At 43.5% G+C, this 27,340-nt stretch overlaps 1 protein-coding gene across 1 annotated transcript in view; it reads right to left on the bottom strand.

Annotated features, from left to right (window-relative positions):
• CSTF3 (cleavage stimulation factor subunit 3) overlaps positions 1–27,340 on the bottom strand; it is a 125,730-nt gene that overhangs the window by 39,778 nt on the left and 58,612 nt on the right. The window contains exons 4-7 of the mRNA XM_082270832.1: positions 12,586–12,618; positions 8,504–8,601; positions 3,656–3,722; positions 3,528–3,562 (exon numbers count right to left, since the gene is read on the bottom strand). Coding sequence (XP_082126958.1) covers positions 3,528–3,562; positions 3,656–3,722; positions 8,504–8,601; positions 12,586–12,618 — 233 coding nt within the window. The remainder of the gene's footprint in view (positions 1–3,527; positions 3,563–3,655; positions 3,723–8,503; positions 8,602–12,585; positions 12,619–27,340) is intronic.

The following is a 27,340-nucleotide window of genomic DNA, read 5'->3' as shown; positions in this document are numbered from 1 at the left end:
TGAACATTCTCCATGGTCCAAGGCCAGTCGACTGAGGTATTCCGCCTGCCAATTTTCCACCCCTGGAAAATGCACAGCAGAGAGAGTTTGAGTGAAATGTTCCGCCCACCTTAGAATGCCGGCTACTTCCTGAGCCACTAGGACACTTGGTGGACAGAACCAGAGCAGACTTCTGAAAATTCAAAGTCCATCCGAACTCCTGCAGAGTCCGCACAGTGGTGTCCAGGTTGTCCTGTAGAGCAGTCCGAGACTCTGCTCTTAGAAGATCGTCCAGGTACCCCAGCACCGCAATCTCCCACTGTCGCAACAATGCTAGCACCGGGGCCAACACTTTTGTGAACACCCAAGGAGCTGAGGCGAGACCAAAGGGTAACGCCACAAATTGATAATGCTCCTTGCCCACAGCAAAGCGGAGAAAGTGATGATGTCCAACATATATCGGAATATGGAGGTAAGCGTCCTTGATATCGATAGAGGCTAGAAGATCCCCTTGATGAAGAGATGCCACTACCGAATGGATAGACTCCATCCGGAACGTCTGTACCCGCACAAAGCGGTTCAGGGATTTGAGATCCAGGATTAGACAAACTTTGCCTTCCTTCCTGGGAACCGTAAACCGGTTTGAATAAAAACTTCAAAAATGTTCCAAGTTTGGAACCGGTAAAATCACTCCTTGCAGTAGCGAATCTTGTACCACCCCAAAGAGACCATGCAAGCAGTCTGGGGACAAATGCAGGTTGGAAGGAAAAAACCTCTGTGGAGGATAAAACCGAAATTCGATCTTGTAGCCGGACTGAATCAGCTCATGGACCAACCTGTCTTGAATCAGAGAGGTCCACGGGTCCGAAAAAAGTGAAGACGTCTCCCCACCCCAGATACGGGTGAGAGCGCAGCTTTTGGCAGGAGAGGGCTTGTCTGCAGGTCTGGAAGGACCTGCTCTTGGCTTACCAATCCAGGGCCTCTTGGAACCTCCGGAGACGTTGCGAACGGATTTGAATCCTTTTCTTGAGACTCTATGGGACGAAAAAAAAAACGCTTATGAGCCGAGAAAGAAGGACCACGTCTGCAACGAGAATCATTGCCCCTGGAAGCCTGGGGGAGGGGAGTAATCTTCCCTCCTGTGACTTTCTTAATGATTTCATCCAGGGAAGACCCAAACAGGCGATCCCCCACAAAAAGGGAGTTCCGCTAAGTCCTTCTTGGAAGTTTGGTCCGCAGACCAGCATTTCAGCCATATCAAGCGCTGAAGGACCACTGCTGTCACAGACAGCCTAGAAACGAAGGGAGCCGCATCCAGGGAGGCATCACAGATAAACTGTAAACCCTGGACCAACTGGTCGGCCAGCTCCGCAAGGGCAGGGGGAAGTTGTACTCCCTCCAGATTCTGGCGCAAAAGCTTAGCCCACTCTGTCAAGGTCTGGGACACCAAGGCAATGGTGAACACTGGTCTAAGGACTGAACTGGCCATAGTAAACAAGGTCTCCGCCTTCCTATCAAAAGGCTCTCTAAAAGCCGGAAACTCCTCCACCGGAACCAGGTTTGACTTATTAAGACAGGAAACCGGGGAATCCACCACAGGTGGGACCATCTACTTTTTTAACCGGGACTCTTCAAAGGGGTACCTTCTAGCGAAACCCCTCCCTCCAACAGACCGCGCGTTTGCCTGCCAGCGTCACCCCCCACATCGCCCGCTTGACACCCCCAAGATAGATCTGGACAGGTATGGCCACCCTCTGGGGGGGACAGGAGGGGGGGAGCTAGGTGTGGGTAGATGGGGGTTGTCCACAGGAAACCCCGCCATGTGGGGGGGATGCTGTGTAGGAAGGAAGGGGACCCTGGGGTCTCTGACTGTCCCAGGGACGGGCCCATGTCCACCCCAAAAGGCCATCAGGGAATGGTGGGACACTACATAGCATACCATGAAACCAAGTGGGCACCACTCCAGGCAGACCACCTCTCAATCGGAATGGGGGTGCTGCGGGCCAGGAGGCACGCTGCGACTCAGGCCTAGGGCCAGGTCGTATGTGTCCTCGTGAGACGTTTAACTCGCAGGCCAGCCCCCGTCCAGTGGGGCTATGTCGCGGCCGACCTAGTGCGGAGCTGAGATCTGCAGGTGTTTGCTGGCAGGACTGGGGAGATCATAAGGATCTAGAACAGTGTTTCTCAACTCTGGGTCCTCAGGGAACACTAACAGTTCAGCTTTGCAAGAAAACTGAAATACATCACAGGTGATATCATTTGCTGCTCAGTGATTGCAGTATTCTAGCCTGCATCTCCCCAAGGTAATACTTATAATCTGGCTTGGTAGTGTGCAATGAGGACCGGAGTTGAGAAACACTGATCTAGAATATCCAGTCCAGCAGTAGATTGTATTTCTCACAGGAACAGAAAATAAAAGAAAAAAATCAGTTTAAAAAAGAAAAAATGCTAGGACCTGAGATCCCAGCAAGGAACTAGGTCCTTAATCCTGACTAGGCAGAAAAAAACTGAATGACTATAGCAGGAAGTGGGAGTATACCCCCTGGGACTGCCCCATAGGTGTGGTAAAGCTTTTTCCTGCCTAGTGTTCTACTCCTGCAGGGGGCAGCATAACCAAAGGTCAAGAGGATTCTCGAGCGGTGTCAGTCAATGAACGAAAGATTTATTATATTGTATGCTGTAGCATTAACAGTACCCTTCACTGGAAACACCCACATTTATTCATGTGGATGATGTTCTCATACCTTTGGTCATAAAGTGTGTTTTCTTTCCTGCTAAGAGAATGCTGGCAAATGTGCTGCTGTTTAAAAGTTCACCTCTGTAAAAATAAATAAATGCAAATTTTATTTGTAGGTTAAAAAAAAAAAAATGTGCATTTATTATTTTTTTACTAGGAGCCTGCAAAGCACTGAACCCGCAATCTGCTGCGGGTGCAATGCATTGTTCTAGTGTAAGCTGTCTGCTCATACCTTGTACAGCAGGCAGATACACTCTGACAGAAGGACTCAATGAACTACTTAGGGCGCTTAACAGTGCCCTGGTAGTTCATTGATAACTACAAGCTGACAGCCACAAAGGCTGTTGGTACCTGTAGTTTTTACATTCACAGAACACTGAAGGAATGACGCGGCCGTGCACTGTCATTGTGACAGCAAGTGGGGGGGAGAGAGAGATCCCTGCTCACTATCAAAACAGGGGATCAGGGGGGTGCGGAGGCTGGTTAATTTGTAACATGTTACACCCTAAATATGGGTGTAACATGTAACATGTTACAAACGGTGAACTTATCCTTTAAAAAGGTAATTCCACCCATATCTGGATCTCCAGACCTTACAGTTTCTCTTTAAACCAGTATGGACATTGTTAGGTTAAACATTTTTATCTTATTGGTAGAGCCATTAATGCTACCAACATCAACAATTACAGCATGAGTTTTAGCAATTAGTGCTGTGTAGAAACTTCTAAAGCAAAGTGTGAAATCTATTTTTCGAATGTTAGTTCAAAGATCTATTAACCTTAAAATGATTGTTAGCATAAAAAAAACTTACACTCCTTTTAAAAAATTGATGTAATCAACCCAGATCTGAAAATGAAGAAAAAGGATTTGTTAATGTGACCATACTTAAGGTGAATATAGTACATGACAGAAATGTTATTATATGAAAAGTAATTATACCTGATATGACATTATTTCCATGCCAATTTTATCTAGCGCAAAGTCATATGCTTGTGCCATTTTCTCCCTGTGGGGTAAAAGATTTATGGAAATCTTGAAAGACAGAAACTAAGAACACAACAAAAACTGTTTATTTTTTATTTTTTTTTACATGTGCCTGTTAAAAGGTTACTGATCTGTGCATGTCATCATGACGTTTCCCACCATCAAACAAACCTGCTTCTGTCTACAGTTTATTAAATGTCACTAGATGACTCCAAGTACTGAATGTTCCAGGGCGAACAAAACATGGACTGCTGCTTTAAAGGATATGTGTAGATTTGCAAATTAAAAATATTTTCAACAAAATACTAAACATGGCATGTCTATTTTGTAGAAGAGGACAGTTTGGAACTGCTCTGCCTCCATGCATCCTGTTTGTTTACATGCTATTAATGTGCCTGCTCTAACTGATGAAATCCAGAGAGCTGGACATTACCAAGCGGCAGCCTTTCTTCAGCTGGTGAGCATAATGTCTTAGGACGCCAGCATGTAAAACTATGGGATACTTGAAGGCCATGCAATTTTAACTAGCTTCTTCTACAAAAATATAAATGACATTTTACTTAGTCATTTATATAAAAAACAAAAAAAAAAGGAAAAAAACAAACAAAGCTGATGGCAGGGGGGGGGGGGGGGGCAAAGCTACCCCAGAATGTCCTTTTTACATTTCTTACATAAAGCATTTCCTATTTTCATCACCCTTTGGTCTGAAGCCAGTGCTATGAAAACAAATGTGCATAACATAATATTGTTCAGGAGTAGTGAACAGCTACTATAAAATGTTCAGTCAAGTTTTTTTTTTTTTAAAGTGAACCCGGGATCAGGTTATGAGTATTTAAATGCTTCAGTCACTGTGGAGTAATGGGTCTTCAAAAATGAGAGAGACTGAAGTTGGCTGCCGTCAGTATAGAAACAGCTTAAAGAACCTGCTTTTGCTTACATAAGAACGCTGGGCAGGCTGTAAAGTCATCGCCGCCAGCTGATGGAAAGGCAGATAAGCTGCCATTTTTAGTGCTTGTGTTGTAAACTTTGAGAATTACTTGTTCTACAGTTCCTGCTGATACAGAGGTAAGTGAGGTTATGTTTTAAAACATATTTGCTGCTTGTTAAAGATAAGTAAATATTTCATTATTCATAGGCCAGCTGCAGATTCACTTTAAAGTTAGTTAGTTAACCTTTATAAAAAAAAAAAACTGCCTATGTAGGTTAGGGGTGTTTGTAGATTAAAACTGTGCAAATGGTGCCTTTGAACTCATGGGCCTTACATAATTTATAGTTAGATCTGTTATGTAATTCTCCTAGGTGGCCTCTTACATCACTGAGCTGATGTGAGCCGGTCTGAATCTATCATCTGATCTCCGAACTGAAATATCGTTATGGTCACTAAAAAGCTGCTGTTTTCTATAGAGATTTGACTATTCATTACTGTGCTGATATAGATTGATGCATAGATTTTTTCAATTCCTACATGTTTTGTTTATGCACCCAGACTGGTCCCACTGGATGGTCCAACCCTGTTACTATAATCTTCTTGTGTACCTACTTTACTGTGTGTATCTGTGCAGCTTTGACTAAAGATGAAAAATGCCTTGCTATAGATGTCGACCATTTATATATCTTATAAAGCCAGACTGTAATACTCCCAAGATGCTGCTAAGTGAGGTCTACTCACTACTGCTCACTTCTACCATCACAGGAGTGAGCTTTTTCTGTGATTCAAACCCTCTCACATGCTCTCTCTCCCCCCTGAGGGAGTAGCTCTGAGCTCAGCATTTGGGAGCTCACATCTGTGATGGTGTGCAATAAAGACTAGGCCTTGCTTAGGGCCATCCTAGGTGTATTCCAGTCAGGCTTCCTAAAGCTATATAAATGCCCTACACCTATAGCAAGGGTATTTTTCAATATTAGTCAGAGCTGCACAGTTTGTTTTTATATAGAGAGGCAACTGCATAGCCAGTCTTTTGGTAAAGTTAAACTAACCCTTAAATGCACACCAATTAATGCTAGGGTTGCAACCAATAGCATGGGGCCAACATCCCCTGATGGGTTTAAGCATGAAAACTCTAATAAAAACAGTGTGTACAGATTTAAAAGATGTCCCCAATGTGAGAAATACACAGCAACAAAGCAAGTTGGTATAGAAGCTTTCTCTAAATGTAATAAGAAAAAAAAAAAAAACGCCAGCAATAATTGAATGTAAAAATCTGATATGTTGGTTGTATCCAAGTCGATCGATAGATCGACCTGGTTACAATCAGCCTGCCCATAGATCGTTTCGATCTCAGACAGTCCCTGCTGAACTGGCCGAGATTCAAATCATCTATGGCCAGCTTAATAGTTAGAAATTTTCACATGGCCATGTTTTTACTACTAGTTGGCTTGACCCAATTATAATTAACAGATAATGTGTCTCTTATTCACTTCACACCTTTCTAAGGTACAAACGCCTTGACTTTCCAACCATTAGAAGTATTTGTTATTATAGAGCAGGGGTCCAGCTTTCTAAAGAAAAGGGCCAGTTTACTTTCCTTCAGATTTTAGAGGGGCCAGACTGTGCCCAGTGTCAGTGGGAGGAATAGAGCCCCATTTTTGTTGTTAGTGGAAGGACTTATGCCCCATCGCTGGTGTCAGTGGGAGGAATAGTGCCTCATTGCTGGTGTCAGTCGCAGGAATTATGCATCAAGAACTGGATAAATGCAAACAAAGGGCTGCATGCGGCCACAGTTTGGAGACCACTGTTCTAGAGAGATATTACAACCTGCTAGAAAATCTCTGTGCAAGTAGACAAGGTTGCTCCATCTTTAATGAAGAAAAGTAATCAATATTTACACCATGTATGGTCTACTAACATTGTGACGAGTTCCAGCCTTCCAGTGAAGAGTCCAAGGACATGCAGATGACATGTCTTAAGAACATGTCTCTGACATTTGCCTGTGAATAGACAGCCTAAAAGCAGATATTCTGTACTCCTAGTTTGCACAATAGCTGTGCAAGAAAAATGTTGGATATATGGCACCTATAAAAGAAGTGTATATACAATCCTTAGTGGTTATTTAGGGAGATTGAGGCAAAAGAAGAATAAGGCTAAAGCTACTAGTAATCTTTTCTTCTTATTTCCTCATTCATACTCAGAAAATGGAAGCGAAACTTCAGCTTTTATTTTATTTACCTGAAGTAGACCATGCTCATGCCTATAGGAATGGAGAAAATAGTGGGTGGAGCCAAAAAGAAAAACCATATAAATCAGAGTACCAACATCCCTATAAATATGTAAAAAAGGGGAATTGGTATTATTGCTTGCTCCACAGTTCACTGGAGACTCCATGCTTCAGGTATGGGCCTCCTACTCTTCTCATTTCCTTGCATTGATTCATCATGGATTATTGTTAAATTACACTTAATTATGTTTTGTATATGAAATTTATTTGTATATTTTTGTCTTTATAGTAAACCATGTAACAGATGTCTTCATTTCCTTGAGGAAGCTGTTTTGCAAAACCGGTCGGAAATTGATGCATAAATATAATAAACAGTTACTTGGTTAGGTTATATGAATTTATTGAATTAAATGTGAAAAGCAATGTTTTATTGTGATTGTATTAGAAATAAAGACACCATTTTTTTATGAATACTTGATGACTATCTCTTGATCTTTATTATAGTATGAGTACCGTTAAAGTCCCACAATCCTAATCCTATAGGCATGCGTTATGTTTAAAACACCTTGTTAAGTTTTAATTGTATATGTACTTTGGGAGATGTATTTTTATTACATATGCAAGCTCTGCTTCTTGCTTAGTATTGAAAAACAAGGTCACTATGCATGAAAACAATAACCTATTTTCAATATCCAATCACATGAAACACTGATAAGGCTACTGGTAGACGAAATTTAATCTTTGCATAAGTTGGCCATAGATGGGTCCGTTTTATTTTTATCAGACAGTGGGCTGATCAAAAAACTGAATAGATTCCTCCCTATTCACACAAGTGAGATGGATGGGGGAATCCTCCCTGCTCTGTTATTGTATTCTGACCGTGGGGTCTCTTCTGCCAGCTGACTACACTGATCAGAGTTACAGCAATGCTGATCAAAGCAAAAAAACTTTTCAACAAGCCGCTTAACAGCAGTCTGTCATTAGAAACAGAAATGGCCATAGATGGACCACAACTTGTCTGGTCCCTGCGGAACTTCAATCGATCTATGGGCATCTTTAAGCCTGGTACACACAATGAGATTATCAGACGAATGATCGTCCTCTTTTTTTTTTTTTTTTTAAATTTGCATGCTAGTCTCCAGATCGAAAATTAGGAGATTTCGAAAATTCTCGTATGACAGAAAAAAAAATTTGGAAGCGATTTAATGCATTGTATTTTCAGATGAAAACTACAAACTAAATGAAAATAGCATGATCTGGTATCATACAATAAAAATGGTCATATTTGTCCCTTCGGATAATTTCGGGTGAAAGCTGTGTACTAACAATCAGATTGTCGCACGATTGCTTAAAAAGCAGTATTTTTTGTTCATTTTTCTGATCGTGTGTATGGGCCTTAAGGCTTTAAGTGACTCAACATAACTAGGGAGCAACCTTATTTAAATAACAGTCGGTAAGAGGTACTTTATTATTTTTTTTTTACTAATAATACCTTGATTTGCCATTGCAGATCTGTTGCTGTAAATATGAATTAATGTAAAATGTTAATTTTAACACCAGCTCTGCTGTAAATGTGCAGTTGCTATTAGTCATGTCTCCACTTTTCTTTGCTTCAGTTTTCATGATCTGGCCCCCTTTGTCGACTTACTTGTAACTTGGAAGCTTCCCTTTGGTCTCCCGAACATAGGATACATAACATTTCCATAGATCTATGTGTAAGACCTTCATGAGGCATCTTTGAAATAACTGTAGGTAGAATTCAACAAAAGGTAATCTATACTAACATGATGGCCATTTGTGTTATACAATTTAAGAAACTGGGTAGCATATATGAACAGAATGAAGCACGAATATTTGGTTGAACTCTGTGTTGGAAAGCTAGTGACAGAGATAAGATGGTGGTCCTCAGTAACGGTATTTGGAGTGAGTCATTCGTTCACCTAAGAACAATACGTGTGTGTAGAATACATTTATATCCATATATAAATAGGCACATACATATACACACAAATGGTCTTGTATTAATTACACATTACGTAAAGTACACTTTCTATCCCTGGAGGTATCTTTCGATTATTATCTGGAACATCGGCACAAGAATTTTGTAAACGCATAATTTTCTCAGTAGAGAAAATTATTTGTAGTTCTAAAAAAAAACAATAACTAGCCCTATGTATGTGAATAGCCTGATAGCAAAGATATGCATTTTACTGAACACAGTTCCACAAAAAATATAAATGAAATCAACCATTAGAAGAGAGGCTACATACAGTAGATTTTAAAGTGGAACTCCAGCCAAAACTTTTTCTGGTCTTCAATGGAGGTTTTGTTGCTGTGTCCCCATTAGTCAGACTTTCTCTTTCTTTCCTGGGAGGCAGGTGTGAGGTGCTGGATCTTGTATTGTGGTGTGGGTGTTTTAAGTCAAGAATCAAACCAATTTAGGAGGAAGCCATTCCCCTCAGGAAGCCCTCTCTATGAGTGATAACTTAAAGTTGGCTATCAGCTCAGAAAAACTGTGGTGTGTGTGGGAATAGAAAGGTCCAAAAGAAGAACATAAAAAGGCAAGATTTGATGATATTTAAAATCTTGTACCATAAAAAGCCAATACATTTTGGGGTTTCAAAGGACTTCCTTTCTCCTGGGCTTCAATAAATACACATACTTTAAATCAGTATTCAAATGTTACCTATGTCAGCCAGTTAATATTTGAATACTGATGGCAATTTATTACTTTGTCACTCTTATTATTGGTGTTTTTAGTGCTACCTTGCTTAAAAAGATTTTTTTAAATGTATTTGGCTTTTTGAAATACAAGCTCCTAAATGAAATCAAATGTGAACTTTGCACGTTCTATTTCTGGCATTTTTCTTTCCACACACCAAGCAATAAAAACCTGACAGAGGTTCTTTTAGGACCAATTCACATCAGAACACAGTAAACAGGTTGCAACACTTCACAGCACAAGAAAATAGGTCCTGGGGCATTTTTTATGCAGCTCACCCATAGCACTCATTTTGAATTGTGGTTCGTTGCAGCATAACAGTTCTGTGTGCTGGACATGTGTTGGAATGCCATTCAAAGAAAACGGCACAGCAATGAACCCATGCATGATGTGCTACTTTACCTTACCCCAATGTGACGGAGAACACAAGCTCTTCCATGCACACATTAAAAAAAAAAAAAAGTTTTGCTTGGACTTCCACTTTTACAACCCAATAAAGAAACATATTTATATTATATTTACGGATCTGTATTTTTATATGTATATACATACATACATACATATACACATACATACACACACAGTATCTCACAAAAGTGAGTACACCCCTAACATCTTTGCAATTATCTTTTCATGTGACAACACTGAAGAAATTACACTTTGCTACAATGTAAAGTAGCGAGTGTACAGCTTGTATAACAGTGTAAATTTGCTGTCCCCTCAAAATAACTCAACACACAGCCATTAATGTCCAAACCGCTGGCAACAAAAGTGAGTACACCCCTAAGTTAAAATGTCCATAATGGGCCCAGTTAGCCATTTTCACTCCCCGATGTCATGTGGCTCATTAGTGTTACAAGGTCTCAGGTGTGAATGGGGAGCAGGTGTGTTAAATTTGGTGGTATCGCTTTCACGCTCTCATTCTGGTCACTGGAAGTTCAACATGGCACCTTTTGGCAAAGAACTCTCTGAGGATCTGAAAAACAGAACTGCTGCTCTACATTAAGATGGCCTAAGCTATAAGAAGTATGCCAAGACCCTGAAACTGAGCTACAGCACGGTGGCCAAGACCATACAGCGGTTTAACAGGACAGGTTCCACTCAGAACAGGCCTCGCCATGGTGGACCAAAGAAGTTGAGTGCATATGCTTAGCGTCATATTCAGAGGTTGTCTGTGGGAAATAGACGTATGAGTGCTGCCAGCATTGCTGCAAAGGTTGAAGGGGTCAGCCTGTCAGTGCTCAGACCATACACTGCACACTGCATAAAATTGGTATGCATGGCTGTCACCCCAGAAGGAAGCCTCTTCTAAAGATGATGCACAAGAAAGCCGCAAACATTTTTCTGAAATCAAGCAGACTAAGGACATGGATTACTGGAACCATGTCCTGAGGTCTGATGAGACCAAGATAAACTTATTTGGATCATATGGTGTCAAACGTGTGTGGTGGCAACCAGGTGAAGAGCACAAAAACAAGTGTGTCTTGCCTACAGTCAAGCATGGTGGTAGGAGTGTCATGGTCTGGGGCTGCATTAGTGCTGCTGACACTGGGGAGCTACAGTTCATTGAGGGAACCATGAATGCCAACATGTACTGTGACATACTTAAGCAGAGCATGATACCCTCCTTTCAGAGACTGGGCCGCAGGGCAGTATTCCAACATGATAACGACCCCAAACACACCTCTAAGATGACCACTACCTTGCTAAAGAAGCTGAGGGTAAAGGTGATTGACTGGCCAACCATGTATCTAAACCTAAACCCTATTGAGCATCTGTGGGGCATCAACCAGGTCCGTGATACACCCCACCTCCTCAATGCGGCCAAGGCCCTCATTCCCCTATATTGGAAGCAGCAAGTTGCCCCACCCATCGCTCTCTGGCTATGTTCTGTTGATCATACGTACCACCTGGAGGACATGACCTACGATTTCAGGGGTAGTGTCTCCCAGGCAAATAAGATTTGGGCCTGTTGGCTTGCCTTTACCTACTCCGAGAAATATGCTGAGCTTTTGAATGTGCAATCCTAAACTGTGCTGATTTGTGATTTTGCAGCTCTTTGTTGCACCAAGGGATTATTCCCTTCTCCCCCCCCTCCCTCCCGTTTCTCTCCATCTACTCTTTTTCTTTCCTCCTATCTCTCTTTCCTTCTCTTGTCGTCTGCTGTCTGTCCTCTCTGTGTCTGTGGGCCCTTTGCCCTTGGTTCTCCAATACTATTTGTCAGCCGTGTTGCCTGACAGGTGACCCCTCTGAGAAATGGTATCGGGCTTACATTTTTGCATAGATTCAAGATACTGTACGATTTACTTGTACGCCATGGGCTATGTGTGGTTGTCCGTCTGTGCACACTGGTATTTCATGGCCCGTCTATATTGGTTTTACCTGTCCAGTTTATTGCCTCTTAATTGTTTTTTTATTCCTGACAGTTTATTGTGTTTCAGTTTTGTTAAATTTCCTAAAAAATTTTCTTCAATAAAAAATTATTAATCAAACAGGTCCGTGATGTTGTCAGAGGAATGGAAGAGGACTCCAGTGGCAACCTGTGAAGCTCTAGAGAACTCCATGGCCAGGAGGGTTAAGGCAGTGCTGGAAAATAATGGTGGCCACACAAAATTTTGACACTTTGGACCCAATTTGAACATTTTCACTTAGGAGTGTACTCACTTTTGTTGCCAGCGGTTTATACATATATGGCTGTGTGTTGAGTTATTTTGAGGGGACAGCAAATATACACTGTTATACAAGCTGTACACTCACTACTTTTCATTGTAGCAAAGTGTAATTTCCTCAGTGTTGTCACATGAAAAGATATAATAAAATATTTACAAAAATGTGAGCGGTGTACTTGCTTTTGTGCGATACGGTGTGTGTGTGTGTATATATATATATATATATATTATATTATAATATATATATATATATAAATAAAATGCTTCATAATTAAATGTGTGTGTCTATTTAACATTGTCTGCAACAGATTGTGATGAGGAACTGTGGATCAAACTCACCTTTTCAACCTTGTCATAATTTTTAGCTTTAATCTGTGCACAAATTAAAAAGGGGAGAAAATAGTTAGTACAACATGGTTTTGCGTGATCTGAGAGAATTATTTATTTAGCATTGCAGTAGTGAATGTCTCCCTCACTTTACTGATGTGTTTATTGCACCTTCCTATAAGTATTACCATAACAAATGCTGCTGCTTCCTCTTAGTGCTATGCATTATAATGCATGGTACTTCAAGAGACCCTGTTGCCAGATCATTCCTTCAACAAAAATATTCCTATAAAGATTATATGTGCATTTAGTGTATTTTATGCATAATATCTACCTACAGTGTAGACATCCAAAAGGCTTTAGAAACAGATGCTGGGTGCCACCATCTTGTATAAGTCAGCAGCCACACATTTGTCACTCAAGATACACTATAGAATTCTTCCTTGCGCTTCCCCAGTAGCTACATAAAAGGTTATGTAAAGAGGTAAAAGGGAGGGACAGTAGAGCTAGGCCAGCTCAGACAGGAATTAGACACTATAGGGTTTATTTACTAAAACTGGAGAGTGAAAGATCTGGAGCAGCTGTGCACAGAAATCAGCTTCCAGATTTCATTTTGTAAAAGCCTAAATAAACAAGCTAAAGTTAGAAGCCGATTGGCTTACATGCTCAGCTTCACCAGATTTGAATATGAATTGGCTATGATATGCAAAGAGGGAGGGGGTTGTAGTAGGGAGCTGATTCTTAGCCAAAATTTCTAGCATGTTTAAGGGCAGAATGCAAATGGATAGAAAATAATTTTCAGAATAGAAAAACACTGCAAGTCAGCATTTAAATGAAAAAAAAAAAAAAAATAGGGATTTTTGACATACCGTAAAATCCATTTCTCTGATGTTTTATGATGGACACAGATCCTGATCTTCATAACCATTGGGTTATACTGCCCCTTACAGGAGTAGGACACTAGGCAGAAAAATAATCTGGCTACGCCTATGGGCAGTCCCAGGGGGTATCCCTCTGTCTGCTATAGGCACTCAGTTTTGTTACAAGCAGTGTCAGAAGAATTACAACTCCACAGAGAGGTGGGTGCTCAATGAACATCAGAGAAATGGATTTTACGGTAATTCAAAAATCCCATTTTCTCTTTCGTTCATTGGCGGACACAGCTCCTGATCGTCATAACCATTGGGACGTCCCAAAGCAGTGTTAAACATGAGGGGTGGGAAAAGCAAAAAAATTCCCAAGTCAAAACAGTAGCCAACCAGGCAACAGGAGCTCAACCAAAACAACTGGAGCCCACCTGAAAAAAACCATACACCCTCAAAGAGGATTAAGCCCTCTAAAAAGCACCCTGCAAAACCTTGCGGCCAAAAGAACCATCCGCAGATGCCAACACATCCACTTTATAGAACTTTGTGAAAGTGTGCACCGAAGATCAGGTGGCCGCCTTGCAAACCTGCATCAGTGACGCCTGATGAAGGACGGCCCAGGGGGCATTAAGTGTCCGAGTAGAGTGTGCCTTGACAGAGAAAGGAGGAACCTGACCCCTGATGGAATAGGCCTGAATAACTGTCTGTCTGATCCATCTGGAAATTGACGCAGAGGAAGCGAACAACTCTGTCCGAGGCCCATCTGCAAACACAAATAGTGAGTCTGACTTCCTAAAAAAAGACTCCATAGCTTCCAGGTACATCCTAATTACCCAGACCACATCCAAGGTATGCAAGGCAATCTCCTTCAGACGTTTCGGCCTGGGACAAAGGGAAGGCAACACAATGTCTTCATTCAAATGAAAATCAGAGACAACCTTTGGAAGGAACGACGAACAGGGGCGAAGAACAACCTTATCCCTGTGAATCACCAAGTAAGGTGAACGACAGGATAACCCCGGCCAGTTCCAAAACACTACGCGCAGAGGTGATAGCCACCAAAAAGGCCACCTTCTGGGACAGTGGATTTCCCGAAGGTTCTCAACCGGAGACTTCTGGAGGACCGAAAGCAACAAATTGAGGTCCCAAGGCGGCAACAGAGACTGAACTGGAGGAACCAAATGTCAGGCACCCTAAAGAAAGGTACGCACCAAGGAGTGTATGGCCAAGGGTCGTTGGAAGAAGACCGCCAAAGCAGACACCTGGCCCTTGATGGTACTCAAGGCCAATTTCTGTTCACCCCCCCCCCCCCCTCCCCGAAGGCAGGTCAAGATCCGAGCCACTGAGAAGGAGCGAGGATGAACCTCAAGAGACTCACACTACACAATGTACGTCTTCCATGAATGATGGTAGATCTTCCTAGAAGTCAATTTCCTAGCTTTGAACAGCGTTGGAATCATCGGCTCAGATAAACCTCTATCCATCAGCACCTGGCATTCAAAAGCCAAACCATTAAAGCCAGCGACTATAAAGCAGGATAAAAGATTGGTCCTTGAGACAGCAGATCCTCCTTGAGAGGAAGCTTCCATGGAAGGTCGGCGAACAGCCGCACCAGAAAGGCGTACCAAGCCCGACGAGGCCAGTCCAGAGCCATTAAGATGACCGGAATCCCTTCTGCCTCGATCCTGCGTAGAAGTCTTGGCAGAAGCTTTAGAGGAGGGAAGGCGTAAATAAGACGATACTGACCCCATGGGGCCACCAGCGCGTCTCTGGCATCCGCCAGAGGATGTAGTGACCGAGCCACAAACCTCTTCACCTTTCTGTTGAGCCAAAACGCTAACAGATCCACCTCGGGATTCCCCACCGGGGACACAACTGATGAAATGCCTCTGGATGAAGGGCCCACTACCCTTGGTCCAACGCCTGCAGTGTGAGGCAATCCGCCTGCCAGTTTTCAACCCCGGGAATGTGTACGGTGGAGAGGGCTGGAACAAGCCGTTCTGCCCATCTAAGAATGCAGGCTACCTCCAGAGCTGCCAGGACACTTCTTGTGCCCCCTTGGTGATCGACATAAGCCACAGCCATGGCATTGACTGAATGAATTTGCACTGGACATCCCTGGAGAAGATCCGTCCAATGGTCCAGGCGCAGTCTGATCGCTTGGAGTTCCAAGACATTGATCGGTAGTCTGGACTCTTCAAGTATCCAGATCCCCTGAGCAGAGAGAGACTGCGAAGCCTTGTCCCATTTGGCCAGAAACTCCCTTTGCAGGGACCTTGTGCTGGAACTGTGCAAATAAGACTGCCTCGAAGGTAGACACCATCAGGCCCAGCACCCTCATGCAAGTCCAGAGGGATGATCATCTACTGGACAGTAGGAGACGAATTGCAGCCTGCAATTTCTGGAGTTTGTCCAGAGGAAGGAGCACTCTGGCTAAGGCTGAGTCCAGAGTCAGACCCAGATTGTCCAGCTTTGTGGACGGAACCAGAGCAGACTTCTGAAAATTCTGAATCCAGCCGAAGAGTTTGTATGGTGATTTCCAGGTTTTTCACCAGAGCAGTAGGGGACTCCGCTCGCAGGAGGCGGCCATTCAAGAAGCCTAGTACCACGATGCCGTTGGCGTAAAAAAATCTGGCACCAAGGCTAACACTTTTGTGAAGACCCGAGGAGCAGAGACAAGACCAAAAGGGTAGTGGAGGAAGTGCTGGTGACCGTCACATATTGGAATGTGAAGGTAAGCATCCTTGATGGCGATAGAGGCAAGAAAATCCCCCCGATGCAGGGATGCCACCACCGTGCGACTGGACTCCATCCTGAACTTCTGCATCTGCACAAAGCAGTTCAGCGCCTTGAGGTCCAGGATTGGATGCACCTTGCCTTCCTTCCTGGGAATTGTAAACAGGTTTGAGTGAAAAACCCTGAAAACATTCCAAAGTCAGAACTGGCACAATCACCCCCCTGAAGCAACAGGTCTTGTACTGCCCCAAAAAGACCCTGTAAACGGTTCGGGGACAGGTGCAAGTTGGAAGGAAAGTACCTTGCCGGAGGAGGAGTGAAACTCGATCTTGCAGCCAGACGGAATTACTTTTTTGACCCACTTGTCTTGCACCAGGGAAGTCCACGGGTCCGGAAACCAATGAAGACGTCACCCCACCCCCGATATGGGTGAGGGCGCACCTTCATGCTGAAGGAGCCTTGCCTGCTGGTCTGGAGAAGCCCGCTCTCGGCTTGCCAGACCAGGTTCATTTGGATCCACCAGAGGAGGCCCTGAAAGGCTCCAAGCCCTTGTCAGTTGACCCGGAGGGACCAAAAAAACTTCTTATGACCCGAGAAGGAGAGCCCACGTCTACGACGAGGTTCCTTGCCCTTAGTAGCCTGTGGAAGAAAAGCACTCTCCCCCTGTGAGACCTCTGTGATGTCATCCAGGGTAGCCCCAAACAGGTGATCCCCTTAAAAGGGGACATCAGTCAAGGCCTTTTTAGAAGTCTGGTCCGCAGACCAGCATTTGAGCAAAAAGACACGCTGAAGGACCATGCCGAAACAGAGAGCCGAGCCACTTCCAAAAAGGCAGATAAACTGCAGCCCCTGGACCAGCTGGTCCACCAGCTCAGCAAAGGCAGGGGGAGCTAATCTCCCTCCAGGTCACAGCGTAAAAGCTTAGCCCACTCAGTCAGTTTGCGACACCAGGGCGATCGTGAATACCGGCCTCAGTGCCAAACCAACCAGAGTGTACATATTGAGGGCCAAAGCCTCCGCCTTGCTGTCAGCCGGATCCTTAAAGGCTGGGGACTCTTCAACCAGAAACATGGTTTCCTTGTTCAATCTGGAAACTGGAGGAACAGTCCACTTCCTAAATAAGGGACTCCTCATAGGGGTAATGCCTAGTAAATTGCTTAAGGAGCCCAAGGGGACGCTTTGGTCGTCCCCACTCTTTAGTGGCAATTCTGTCAAAATAGGCGGGGAAAGGAAACACCTTTGCCTCTGGATGGCTTGTGAGTGCCAAAGAGAACCTGCGCCTCCATCCTCCATCTTCAAGGTCTCACACACAGATAAAATCATTGCTTCGACCAGCGCCTTTTTGTGCGCGGTTGCAGATGTGAAGGAATCATCCTGAGAATTCCGGGCGCATGGTCGCAGACCCAGCAGGGTGACCCACATCCGCGGCGGCCAAATCAGATTTAGAATCTGATGAGACAGGTGAGGCAGGGGAAGGCGGGGAGTGCTTTTTGCTAGCCCATCGCCGAAAGCTACCTACACCTGGGACACAAAGCACTTCAGGACCGCTGTCAGTGCATCGATGAATGGGGTTGGGACTCGGAGGTACAAACCCCCCTTCCCCGCACAGCCGATCGCTTGGTCACTAGACCCCCCCAGCCAGCATAGCGCCCTGCCCCCACCCCAGGAGGTGGACCAGACCACCCACACAGCCCCAACATAAGTGGAGGGGGGGGGTAGGATTCTTTTTCTGCCTAGTGTCCTACTCCTGTAGGGGGCAGTATAACCGAATAGTTATGAAGATCAGGAGCTGTGTCCGCCAACGAACAAAAGAGAAAACTTGATTTTTTGTGTTTACCAGCAATTTTTGAGCTGGTGACAGGGTCTCTAAGAAAATCCATGCATGTCAAAATGCCCATTCTCAACATAGTGCAGTGTGTTTTGAAAAGTTCCTGCAGTAATGAGTGATGTAGTTTCCTATTCAAGTAAGCTGGAGACCTTCATAATCACACAGCATCTAACAAAGCAAAGGATCACCTGGACATGCAACAACTGCATTCCATGCATCTGGTGTGAATGAGTCTTGCATTCTTTAAGTGTTTTGTTTACTTATAAATAAATATTTACGAGAAAAACATTGTGAATGGTATCCTGTTTATGCATCCGGCTTTCCATTGCAGAATTTTGCAACTGTACAAGCTCCACTGCTGCATGCCCATGACAAGAAAAAGGCATTTATCCTATTATAGGCTTCTATAGGTACATTGTTTACTGTATATTTTACTATTAGAATACTGTGAATTACACTAGTACAAATTATTTTACCCCTCACAGATTTGGGATCCCAGCTCATACAAGCACCCTTCATTGACATAAAATATCTTAAGTCCCCTTCCACACGGGTCAGATCTGTTTTTTAAGCAGGGGATCGGTCTACTGATCCTCTGCTGAGTTGAGCTGAGCAGGCGGATGATAAGTCTGTGTCCGCTCCGCATAACAAAGCCCGTTCCGCTCCGATCCGATTCGCCAGATGGAGAGGAACAGATTCCCTTCTGTTTGCTTCTGCCAGAACAGATAGGTGGGTTTAAATGGACACAAGTCCCTTTACATTTGCTGCTCCATAGGAGGAGAATGGAGGGTCCAGTCAGGTCCGCCTGAAAAACGGACAGGTGGACCGGATTGAACCGCTCATGTGAAAGGGGTCTAGGGCCCTTATATATTTTTACATTCTGGTGCAGTAGTTAGTGGACTGTTTTGATGTGTGTTGCATTAGGACAACACTTTCATTTTCAATGTTCTGCCAATGCAGAGCAACAAGAAAAATAATAACATCCTTGCATGAGATATTCCAATGTGGTGCCCTGCAGTGTGGATGTCTTGCGGGGTACATTATTTTTAGGATAGTGTGCAAACCTAAATGAATGGAACCACAACACACATCATACCGTGCTTTACCATGCTGTAAAACATTAGTGTTACCATTGGGGACTGCAATGCACAAATGTAAACTAGCAATGGGCTCAGGCGTATTCGGATCGAGCTTGCCAGGAAGCAGTCACTGACTGCACACCACCAATTATAGGCAGTGAGGCATTTCCTCGACCGGCAGCTGGACATACATGTGCTGCCTATGACTGGTGGTTTGCAGTGCTGGCTTCCTGGCAGGCTTGATCCAAACACACCTGAACCCATCGCTAGTGTACACCCTGCCCTAATGTTCCAGGTGTGAATGGACACACATCAATATAATACACAAAGTGTCCAAGGTAGCCAAGGAACCGCACTGTGCTGAATGGTGTACAGTGTGCCGCTGTGTCTAGACCGACGCGTTTCAGGGGCAAATCCCCTTCCTCTGAGCCAAAAAAAAGAAAAAAAAAGGTAATGCACTAGGTCGGTGCGCCCCTTTTCTTTTTGTTGTTGTTTACTAGTTGGTTTCGGATACCCTTGATCCTGAAGGGGCAGCAAGACCACAAGCTTTGTCCACTCAAGTCTGAAGTAATCCTCTTCCCTCCGGCCTATTTTTTACTCGAGCGCAGGAGAATTGTTCTACTAATGTTCAGCCCACCTTACCAATCAATTCAAGAGACAGTCCTAAAATCATATGCATGCAGTAACTATCTGAAAGTATTTATTTTAGACAGATCCTCCTCCCTGCTTCATTGTAACATCACTAATATAGCAGACCCTCGCTGTAGTTTTCAAATCTAGGAATATTTGCTTTAAAGGGATAATTTTGTAAACCACACAGCTTGATGTGGAATCTGCTATTCACTGCATCTAGCATTACTGCCCTAGATCTATAATATGGTGAGGAAACGACAGCTTCAATTTGAGCCTTTTTTTCAGTTTGTGACACATTCCTAATTTATAGGCTGAAAGTGATTTACAAACTTTAAATCTAGTTATCTGGTATTTTGTTTATGTTTAACTACGACAAAATGATCACATTACAGCCATTTTCAAAGGATGGGTTTACCTCTCTTAACATGTTACATCCATGTTCAGGGTGTAACTTGTTATGAATGCACCACACCCGCACCTCCCGCCCCTCTGCTGTGACAGCTAGCAGGGATCTTCTCTTCCCTCTCCACCCCGCTAGCTGTCAAAACACGGGTCACTCATTCACAACGCTCTGTGAATTGAAAATTACAAGGTCCGGCAGCCTTTGTGGTTGAGGGCTTGTAGTTTTCAATGGACTACACAGCGAAGTGGTAGTTAATTTATTCTGCCTGCCAGAATGTATCAGCTTCCTCGTACGAGGTGACTGATACACAAACAGATCTGCAGGAGACATGCATGGCGTTAGCAATCCGCTGATTGCTGGCGCAATGCTTTACAGGCTCCAGAAACCAAAAATAAAACACACGTTTTCACCTGCACAAAAATGTGCATTTATTATGTTTTGTCAAAAAGTGAACTTATTATCCTTTAGGCACGGGTCACACTATTGCGATGCGGGAAGGCTGCGAATTCGCAGCCTTTTCCCGCATCGCACACGCACCCCCGGCAGTTCACACTGCCATATGCGATACGCTGGGGGTGTCAATGTAATCTTAACGACACCCCCAGTTTGATCGCATATCGCAGTGCGATCGTGCAGTTCGCACAGGATGGGATCGCACAAGTGTGAACCGCTGTGCGATCCGATCCTGATGCGGCTGCAAAAATGCCTCCTGTGCGTGTTTGCACCGGGTGCGATGCGAATTTAGCCATACAAACTGTATGGCTAAACTCGCACCGCACAGCTGATCGCATGTAATGTCGGAGCAGTGCGCTCCGACATTACATGCGAACCCGGCACTCGCATCAGTGTGAACCGGGTCTCAAGCTAGCAAGAAAAATGCCTGCAAAACCTTACCACAGAGGAATTATGCAAAGGTAGCATCCTAGAATTATGGTTTCAAATAGTGCACATTTAGGGCTGCAAAGCTGCAGCGACAGCATCCTCTTCCATAGGCTGCCTGCATGCAGCTCAGGGCAGATGTAGGCGCCAAAACACAGGCAGTCTGCACACAGTAAAGGTGCAAGTGTCTGTCTGAATGAGACCTTTGTACAAAATCTAAATGATCAGTCTATAAAAAAAAAAAAAAAAAAACTTTTTGCGTTGCCCCACCCGATGTAGTAAGGGTCAACTGCTGCTTACTTCTCTTCTCGGCTGGTTCTGGGATTGAGAACATGTCAACCAAAGCCTCTCTAGAAGGGACCCTAGAGACTTCTTGTAAGTGCATCTCTTTAGAGTACAAATCTGTCTCAGACCTTTGCAAATCTGTCAGCAGTTGACTGTCCAGGATTATAGGTGCAAAGTTTGCAAATATAAAGCAAATCTGACACATAGATTTTGCTAAATTAGAGGCAGCCTGATTTGCATTGCTGCTTTGCTTGATAACTGCCCCCCCCCCCCCAATAGCTTATTTTCTGAAGCTCTAAAAGTAAAGCCCACACTGGACTATAAGGCTAGCCATACACGGTTAGATTTCTATTGTTGAGCCCCGCAGGCTGCTTAAGAGAAATTAATCGAATCCCCCATCAACACTGAACCGCATGGATGGAGGAATCTCCTCTTCAAGCTACTGTATTTAAGCAGCTGAAACACCCATAGGTCTCTAAATATCCCAACAGTGACTGCATCTTAAAGGATGCAGTCAGAGCCCATTCACACCAGAACGCAGTGCGGGAAAGCGGCCTTTCCAGAACTGCATATGAACACGCTGCCCCATCTTGAGTTAAAGGTTCATATTTTCAGGCGTTTGGACCCTGGCAAGCTTCTGCAGACACCTCCCCTATAAACCTACCCCATTCCATGTGTCCTCAGTTTTGTAGCAAGTAATGCAAAGTATCAAGGGGAATTTGGGATGGGTGGCCAGTGTTGTCCTGTACTGTACTCCAAGATAAGGAATTTATAGGCAAGTCAACATTTTTCTTACTTTAATCAAACAGTACAGGACACAGGCAACTTATTCATACACCAAATGGCATTTCCCCAAGCAATGAATACAAAGAGTAGGCAACTAGACAAATGGAAGTGCCAACAGGCCCAAGAAGACAAAGACTCAAGTTCAGAGTATCACTACCAGAACTTTGTGGCTGAAAGCTGCATCCACAGAAGACTGGACATCTACCTGGTACAACGTTGAGAAAACATGAACTGAAGACCAGGTGGCGGCCTTACACAGTTGGGCAACCGAGGCTTGGAGTCTAAAGGCCCAGGCTACTCCAACAGAAGGAGGTTTTTGTTTAAAGAAATAGGCTTTTGTAATCAAGTTCCATATGCACTGTACAATGGTGAATTTTGAAGCAGGGTTTCCCCTTGTGAGGTCCCAAAAAAGAACAAACAGGAAATCCATTTGTTTAATGTACACAATAGCATTTAGGTATACTCTAATGCAGGGGTAAGGAACATAGGCATTCGATTTGTGGTGAAACTATAAATCCTATGAGGCATTGCAAGACTTCAATCATGACTCCCAGAGGCAGGATAGGATTTGAGTTCACCAAAGTTGGGGTGCCGAGGTTGCCTACCCCTGCTCTAATGGCTCTGACCACATCTAGACAATGTAGAGAGAATTCCTTGGGATGTTTGGGAGCAGGGCACAACAGGATGACGACAGGACAATATCCTCATTTAGATGAACAGTGAAACCACCTTTGGAAGAATAGATGGACTTGGGTATAATACACTGTTTTATGAAAGTATGAAAAAAGAAGGCTTTTTTACAGGTAAGAGTTCAGAGACACATCTGACAGAGGTGATGGCTATGAAAAAGGCTAATTTGCTACCAAGAATCTCTATTGGAATATCCCTGATGGGTTCAAAGGGTGGTTTTGCAGGGAAGAAAGAACCACACTGGGGTCTCAGAAAAGCAAAGGGTGCTTTTTTTTTTTTTTTCCTTTCTCGTTAGGATCATATAGAAATTTAGTGTGATAGTTTGATCCAAACATGTTACATATCTTAGATATGGCTATTTGATTTGTAATTTGAACAATGACATATGTTAATATGTTGTAATAGGTTATGCAAATACAGCAAAATTACCTATTATTTGAATAATGATATGTACTCACATACTATACCATGTTATGCTAATATGGCCATATTTTGTATTTAATGTTTTGTTTGGAATCTTTTGAATTTTTCAAAAAACAATTTTCATCTTTCTTCTTGTTTTTCTTGCTGGAAAATCCTTTTTTCTTTTCAATAAAAAAAATTATTAAATAAAAAAAAAAAAAAAGCAAAGGGTGCTGCAAGGGGGCCTAACACTAGAAACACCTAGAAGAAAAGGTTTTTACAAGGGATTTCAAAGCCAAAGGACTTAGAAAATGTATGGATATGACCAATGCCTGCCCCTTTTAGGGCGATAAATGCTAGATTCCGGTAAAGACCTGTTTGCAAGAATGCCAGAATGGTAAGGCACAGCGTAATCTCTGGGACTGAATTAACTCTGCTCGCACTAAGCAAAGATTTTCCTGACACAACAGTAGAACTTCCTGGAAATGGCCTTTCTTGCTTTCAGCAAAGTAGGAATCACAGGTTGAGAAATGTTTGTGAGGAGACAGGGTAGAATAGAGGGTCTTGAGATAGCAGATCTGGCCCATTGGGAAGAGGCCAGGGGTTATTTGCAAGAAGGCCGAGTTTATCTGTGTACCAGGTTTTTCTGGGCTAATGTGATTCAGGTAGAATCACCATTTTGTTTTTTCATTCTATCATGTGGAGGCAGGGAAGATATGGATTGCCTGAACTGAGACCAGTAGTGGTAATGATTCATACTCTGAATGGTCTAGGGCTGTTAGTGGTGTATCCCAAGGTTCAATGTTGGGACCCTTCCCTTTTAATATATTTATACATTTTTATAGGGTCTGAGATTAAAAGTACCATTTCAGTCTTTGCAGATGACACCACGCTATGCAGTGGAATGACATCCTTACGGGAGGTCTCCAACTTACAAACTGACCTCAATGCACTGTTTAATTAGGCAACTATGTGGCAAATGGGGTTTAGGGGGGGGGGGGGGGGCTAATCATATGTATGCATCATACATACTGGAGGGGGGGGGGGTAAGAGTACAACTGGGGGAATCAATGGTGGAGAAGGATAAGGGTGTTCTGGTAGATCATAAGCTTAATAATAGCAATTAATGCCAAGCTGCAGTTTCCAGTGAGCAAGTCCTTTCTTGCATTAAAAGAGGGACGGACGAGAGAGAGAGAGAGAGAGTTATTTTCCTCTGTACAAATTATTAGTAAAACCTCATCCAGAATGTTTTGGGCACCAGTTCACAAAAAGGAAACTGGGAAAGTACAAGGAAGGGAAACCAAACTGATAAGAGGCATGAAGAAGCTAAGCTATGGGGGAAGATTAGAGGAACGGAATTTATTCTCTCTGGAGAAGATAAGATTAAGGAGGGATATGATCAACATGTATAAATACATAAGTGGTCCATATAGTGAACTCGGCAGAGTTATTCACTTTAAGGTCATCACAGAGGACAAAGGGGCACTCTTTACATCTAGAGGAAAAGTGATTTAATTTCCAAATACGGAAAGGCTTCTTCACAACAAGAGCTGTGAAAATGTAGAATAGAGCTGGATCTGGCCAGCTCAGTAGATTGTTTTAAAAAAGGCCTGGATTTTTTCCTAAATGCACATAATTTAACTGGATACTAATATTTATAGGCAATGTTTTTTGCCTTCCTCTGAATCAACTGTAGGTATAGGATTGTGTATATGGAGGTTTTCTATTTGTGTGTTTTTTTTTTTTTTTCTATGTTGGTTGAACTGGATGGACTTTTTTTTCCCCAAGGTTAACTATGATAAATAGAGCACCCTAGGCCAAAGCTAGAGGATCCCTGGTTTTGGTTACAGAGGTAGTTTGTGGTTGTTGTATCTGGAGGATGGGATATTCACATCTGGTGTCCCCCTTGTTGGCATATCAGATTGAACACATCTGGATGAATACACCATTTCCCCTTGGTCTAAAAGGTAACGGCTGAGATAATCCGCCTGGCAGTTGTTCACTCCTGGGGCGTGGACCTCAGAAATTGCTGGACAGTGAATTTATGTACATGAGAGAATCTAGTTTGTTTTCATGAAGGCAGACAGGCTCTTTGTGCCTCCTTTATGGTTAAAATATTTGCCACTGTGGTGTCAATGTCTAAACACACCTGAATTGGAAGTCACTTTAGAAGGGGGTCTAGTGCTGGAGGGACAAATTGATTGCTTTGAACTCCAAGATGTCGATAGGGAGTTTGGTTTCCTCTCTTGATCATGTTTCCTGAACCATCAAAGATTGGGAGGCTCCTCCCAATCCTGACAGCCTTTTATCTGTTATAAGAACTTTCCAATTGTATTTAAGGAAATATTTCCCACTGTTAGAACTGAAGTGTTGATCTACCAGGACAAGGAAGTTATTGTTGGGCTGGATATGGTGATTTACCAGGACAAGGAAGTTATTGTTTGGCTGGATAGGATCATGTGTAAGTCCAGGGAGAGTGTGTCCTTGGAGTGTTTAGTTGGAGAGTTCTTAAATGGAATTGGATAAAGGATATGGCTTCGAAAGAGGAAACCATTAGACCCAGAAATCATGGTAAATTATAATGTGGGATTAGCTCAATTGTCGAGCATGGGCTTTTAGAGAAACTTTTGCTTAATAAATATACAGGAATAGACTCAATTATTCTAGCATGGGATGGAGATCAGATTTTTTTAAAATTGATTACCTAACCAAAAGCCTGGGAGCAGCTGAATTGTCTTTTGGACATTTGCGAGGGATATACATCCTTCAGGAGAAGGTAGTCTAGACAGCCTGTCACTTAAATGCCCTAAGTTCTGAGGAGGGCAGGCAAGGGTGCTAAGACCTTTGTAAACACTCCGGGATCAGAGGATAGGCCAAAAGGCAACGTGACCCACTAGAAGTGGCTGTCTGCCACGGCAAAGTGTAGAAATCACTGATGAGGTGGGTAAATCGTAATGTACAGAAAGGCATTTTTTTGGATGTCCATGAATGTCACGTGTTCCTCTGGTCTCAGATAAGCATTTACTGACTGCGGATTCCATGAAAAATTTTAGAATTTGTTGAGTGATTTTTAGATCCAAGAGAAGATGAAAACGCCAGTTGGGCTTTGGTACCATGAACAGGTTTGAGTAGAAGCCCTTGAATCTGTCCTGTGACAGCACTAAAACTCCCTAGGACAAGAAGTGGTTCATTGCATTCTGCATATCGGACTGTCTGTGGTTGATTTGAAAGAAGAAAGTGGTGAGACGGTAGAGTTTTGAACTCTGTCTTCTACCCTTTTGAAACCAACAATTAAACCCACAGGTCTGGGACATCTGTGGTCCAGAACAGGGTTTCTTAATCGGGGTTCCACCATGATCTACCTATCAATTGAAGGCAGCTGAAGGGTACATTGCATCCCCTCTGCCGACACATGCAGATCTAAGCAGGGAAGCAGATGTGATAGTGCTGGTTGTGGCACCCTGTTTCCAGCTGGCCCCCGCCTCCCCTCCTGCCCATCTTAGGTGCGTGTATGCAACATCATCGGAGAAGGACAGGAGGGAAGGATGGGCTGGCAGGGAACAACATGCCACAAGAGTACTGATTACAGTTACATCCCCGTGTTGCTCTGCATATGAAGGAAACCGCTGCTATTGTAGCGTGCCCTGAGTCATGTAAAGTGCCCTTCTCAGCCCCTGTACCCAACCCTGCTGCTCATCTCAAGTTAGACCCAAAATTGGGCATCGATGTAGAAAGAAAACCAGCACAAGTTTCTCATCAAATAGGCAAGTTTTAATATTGATTACATTTTTTTAGCCCACGTTTACATTAGAGGCGGGTTTGAAATTGTGCGAATTCAGCTGAACTCTCAGGATTTCAAACCCGCATTTCACTGCGAGATCGCGGGCGATTTGAAAGACATCTGTGCGGGTTCATGCACAGGTGTCTATTGCAATCGCCCCCTAAGTCACAAAAGTAGTGCAGGAACTACTTTTGGAAATCAGTGCGGCGTCATACCAATTGGGACAGTGCCGTTGCTGGCAATAGGCTGCGATTTGGCATGCAATTTGACATGTCAAATCACCCTGATGAGAACGAGGGCTTAATGCTATTTCTAAAAATTATTATTGTTATATCAACAGCTGGCTGATCACATCAACGTTCCATGAGCTGTGAACATTTCAGGGGTTCCTCCAAGGTA

The sequence above is a fragment of the Pelophylax lessonae genome, assembly GCF_965119305.1.
Source record: "Pelophylax lessonae genome assembly, chromosome: 10".
NCBI lineage: Eukaryota > Metazoa > Chordata > Amphibia > Anura > Ranidae > Pelophylax > Pelophylax lessonae.
Note: the sequence above shows the minus strand (reverse complement) of the source record. Positions and strands in the feature narration are given on the sequence as shown.